Source organism: Anopheles bellator, chromosome 1 (assembly GCF_943735745.2).
Source record: "Anopheles bellator chromosome 1, idAnoBellAS_SP24_06.2, whole genome shotgun sequence".
Taxonomy (NCBI): Eukaryota; Metazoa; Arthropoda; class Insecta; order Diptera; family Culicidae; genus Anopheles; species Anopheles bellator.
In genome coordinates this window covers 38,059,027-38,063,740 of record NC_071285.1, presented here as the reverse complement: position 1 = coordinate 38,063,740, position 4,714 = coordinate 38,059,027, and the positions used below count along the sequence as shown (strand labels likewise).

The window sequence follows — 4,714 nt, the reverse complement described above, 5'->3', positions numbered from 1 at the left end:
TGACTTCTGGACGAATCCGCTCCGGACCGCTCACGTAACGCGCGGCTGTAAATCGCATCTTTGTAACTATTTATGCGAGGTGCGAAGAGGTTTGCCACAAGAAACACCCACCATAAACCGGTCCGGTCGAGGACGGCCATCTGTGACACACAACCCCTTTCTTATGCTGCTTCTCAATCTTCGACATTGTCCGTCGCGGGGTTCAATGGTAACAGTGTTACGTCTTGTCCAAGATTAATGTGAGTCTCGAGAGCGAGATAAGCCGTCGGTTATCTCCGTCCGATCCGCTGAACCCACTCCGATCTCTGTCTCTCTCCGTGCCGTTACTAATTGACGTGCGGCAAACAGTTTGGTTGAGGCGAAATATGTTTAACGTTATCAATACTGCGATGGCTACGTTACAGATGAACTGATTTATTGGTAATCGAAATCGATAGATGATCTGGATCGTTAATGACTGGGAGCGGAAAAGATGACTGCTGGATGCTTCAACATGAATTCTTCGCCGGTTATGACTCTTCATGCAGGCGCGAGTTCCCGTACTGCACCGCCGACTTCCACGGCTCCTCCTGGGACGTCTGGTCGAAGTAGTACTCAGTCTGTGCGTTTCGTTGGTGTATTACGATCGCAAGGGCCATCGAATCGTGTGCTCGCAAACACACGTACAGCTGGTCGGGGTCGGCGCACTTCTCAAGTTCGTCCACCGGTTGTCCGGCATTCTGGAAATCACGCACGATCTCGGCGACCTGTAAACACAGAGCATCGGGGCATCACACTCACAGTCACAATCTATCACCGAACGCCCCGCATAAGTCCGATCTTACATTGACAGCGCCCTCTTCCGTGATCCAGCGGAACCCGCGGAGCACACAGTCGACGGCGGTCCGGTTCGGGCAGGTGAACTGGACCTGCTCGGCCCACCGGAATCCGTACCGCTTCTCGCAGTATTCGACGAAGCTTTGGCCGATCTGCTTCACGTGCGTCCCGAGCCGCCGGTACGTGGCGAGGATCTTGCGCAGATCACCGTGAAAGATGGCCAGGATGTGCTCCTGGTGGGTCGCGTAGAACGGGGCGTACTTGGTGAACACCGTGCCGCACTCACTGTCCGCCAGCTCGCCCACCAGCAGACGACGGGCATCGTCGTACATCTGGCGCATTTCCGGCGCTTCCGGTTCATCGTGGAAAGCACGGGCTTGCTGCTCGAACCGCTCCGGCGCAAACTGACGTCGCGCCGGATCGTACAGACGGAGGTTCTCACTGACGCACTTCACGTAACACTGGCTCTCGGGCGAAGTGTCCGGTTGCCACATCACCCACCGTATCTTCATCTCGATGCTGGCCGATGAGTCGTTTAGGCAGCGCACGTAAGCGTACAGCGTTTGTTCCGGAGTTCTCGGCAGCCAGCCGGTTGCGACGGCCGCTGCTTCCTGTGAGGGATCCGGTGGACATTCCCGGGTAGGACTGGCTCGGATCGGCAGCGGACAGAGTAGTGCCGCTACGACTACGCCAATAACTACACCTAGCAGCTGCATCACGAAGCCGATGGAGCGAAGCTCCCGACGAGTTCCGAGTAGTTGGGCGGCTCGGACAAGACTGATCACTCGATCCGTTATCGCACGTTGCGCCCAGCACCCAGACAAACACACGCGCGGACGTGGAGGCTGATTGGCAGCCCGAACACACGCGAACCTTCCAATGGGCCACAAACTCGCTCGATGTGTGATTGACCGACCGCCTCTCCTATCGGTCTGTCGTGACACTCCTTTTGGGTGGATGCGTCACCGCTGAACGGCTGATAAAGGGACACAATCTGTTTGTGTCGCTTGCCGGACTCCCGAGCAAGTGCAGTGTCCTCCGTCCAGTTCGGACCACGATGGTGCCATGCTGCATGAATTAGTGGACCGTCGACAGCGATGCCGGGGATTGGCTGAGACACGGGCTATCAAGCGCATCGAGCGCTTACAGGAAACACGTGTGGCAAACAGATCGGCAACGGTGATTGGAGCGATGCTCCGGGAAGATTGGACTCGCTGGACAAATTATACGAAATTTATTTGCGACTTCTTCGTTTGACCTTCGCGTCTGACGGAACCTTGGCGCCGTCCGTGAGACGGCTGTCAGGCGTTAGATGGCATTTAAGATGGCGTGAAAGTCAGTTATGAATTCTGGTTAATATTAAAACTATTTACCATAATTGAATAGAATGATTGAATATTTTAAATATTGAAACAGATTTGAATCATGTATTGAGCATTTAATCGTTAGTAGAATAATCTCTCATATTTAGTTATATCCTCAACCTCAACCAGCGCAATATTGGAACCTTTCGATTTCAGTGTCCTTAATTCCGATCGGTTGCCGTAATGAAATTTGTTTAATACATGAGAACACAAATTATTCAGACTCACTGCGGTGGCCATTGCTGTTTCATTGCTTTCATCAAACTGACGTCCGTACCGGTGATTCACGGCAACTGTCGTTCGTTACAAATTCCAGGACGATTTTCGATCTCCTGCCAGATCTTTGCGAATAGCAAAAAATTGGAACGCAAATGGCAAACCGTGGAACGCGAAAGGCAAGCAAAGAAAGCGACAGGGCGAGACAGGACTGTTTTTATTGCCACTTCGACTCCTAGCACTTCGAAGCACATGAAGTAAGTTGCCATCGTCGTCGGGAGGCCTTAAAAATGTATATATCATCCTGCAGCAGTAGCGCCAGCATCCGTGCATGTAGCCGAGTGGTCATTAGAATAAATTTACATTTATCTCCCCTCTTGAGACGGCCGGATCACCACCGCGCCGCGGGTGGGAGCACTATCTTTCTTACTGTGCCAGAGAGAGCGAGAGAGCGAGAGAGAGAGAGCGAAAGGAGTACAGTGAAGAAGGTGAAAAACTTGGCCAAGCTCCACCCGGTCCAATGGCACGTTCTGCAACATCGCATCCACATTAAGCCTAGCGAAAAGTTGGCCCCGGGTAGAGGGCCCGGGACCAAAATGAAGTCAAAAAAGAAGTGGAACACACAGCGAGAGTAATGAGAGTCTAATGGGCTTCGGGCACCTCCAGCATCCTTTGCCTCCCAGTGAACATTTTCTCTCTTCTCACCAAAAAATCCAATCCTCATCCGGTCCTCATTCGGTTCCGAACGGCTGTCTCGAATACCTTCCCCCATATAGCGTTATATGAAAGAATCGCTGTGAGGAGCCGAAAGGTCCATGGAGTGAGGAGCCGTTTAAATTCTCTCACCGAGCGGCCCCCTGTCTCTCACCTGTGTGTTCTCTCGCTTTTTTCGTTTTCTTTCTCCCATATTCCCCCTAACCAAAATGAAACAGTTCGTATTTGGGCGGTACATTTCGATATATTTTCTCTCTCTTTTTTCGCATACACTCTTCACTCTGCACTAGCGGTTCACAATTTGGTGCGTAGCTGCTTTCGGCGCCTTAGAAAAATGCATTGCATCGTATCCTTTGCATCCCATCTGGACATCTGATTGGACATCTGAAACGAGCAAAGCGAAAACATTTCAACATTATTTGGGTGTCACTAAATACTGTCCAATAAACTTACCTGAATTATTTCTATCAGGATCACCCGTGATCGACAGAGAAGCACAAGCACTTGGTACTTTACACTTGGCACTTAGAAAAAACAGAGGCACAGTTTTCGTCCCGATTCACCAAAACTTAAAGAGAGACTGTCGGACCCTCGGTACTTCGGGAGTTTGCCACGATCTCGCTGTCTCTGTTATTTCTATTCCTTTTTCTTTCTCTCCAACGTTCGTCTTCGACCTGCAAACTCACGGGGATTTGAAAACTCACGGGGATTCCTTCCGTTCTTTCCCCGGCAACCAACGAACGCGTCTCATGCTCACTTCGTACGCTGCGAGATCGCCCTCCCTCGGCCTCGTCGCAGGCAGAGGGGCGTTCGATCTCACTCGTCTCAGCCTTCCTCCGCCGCGTCGCAGGCAGAGGGGCAGCCTCTGGCTCTCAAAATTGTTCACTGGGCTGTGGCAGCCCGTTACCGGCGATCCTCTCGAAGCGTCGATGCCAGGTCAAGGGACCAATTGGACTTCGGCTGCAGAGAGTTCGAGAAAGAGAGAGCGAGAAAGTACAGTATGCCATCGTCGGGACCGGGTGGCCCGGACGAGCGAGAAAGCGAGTGCGCGAATGTGCGAGAGAGCGAGCGAGAAGGAAGCTAGTAATCTTATTATTAGATTGATGATTGGCCCCGAATGTAGCGCATAGCCAGGGCAGATGCAAAACTTTCCTACTTGGCCTTTCCTGCATGGCATGGCCCTGAAAGCATTATGAGTTATTTATGATGGGAAGAAATTGATTCTTTCGTGCCGCTACGGCCACCCAGAACCGGCTCCGTACAGAACATTCGCTCGAAAGCTCCACGAAGGAGTTCTGGTCTCAGCTTCTCCAGGAGCTTAGAGCCGGTAATGTCGAAGGTACCAGCTGAAGTTAACGAACGGCCAGGGAGTTTCGGGAGTCGTCAGGACTCCCGAAACTCCCTGACTTTCAACCACCCAAGAAACGGACGAACGGTTTGTGTTAAGTCAAAACAGATTGTTTACGAAAAACTCTTTGAGCATAATTGAAATTTATAAAACTTTCAGCTCGGCTGAGGGGCGCCGACGCGTGTACCGGGGGCACCGTTGGAGGTACCTGGTAAATGGAATCTTAGAATAAATTAATTTGGAATGCTTCCGCTGG

The 4,714-nt window shown here is 51.7% G+C and overlaps 1 protein-coding gene across 1 annotated transcript; it reads right to left on the bottom strand.

The window, feature by feature from the left end:
• Window positions 1-385: 385 nt before the first annotated feature.
• Window positions 386-4,282, bottom strand: LOC131215539 (uncharacterized). Its single transcript, XM_058209929.1, has 4 exons — window positions 4,177-4,282; window positions 2,609-2,622; window positions 825-1,769; window positions 386-746 (listed from the first exon to the last, which is right to left on the bottom strand). The coding sequence occupies exons 1-4, from the start codon at window positions 4,280-4,282 to the stop codon at window positions 510-512; spliced, it is 1,302 nt and encodes a 433-aa protein (XP_058065912.1). The 3' UTR covers window positions 386-509.
• Between the last annotated feature and the right edge of the window lie 432 nt (window positions 4,283-4,714).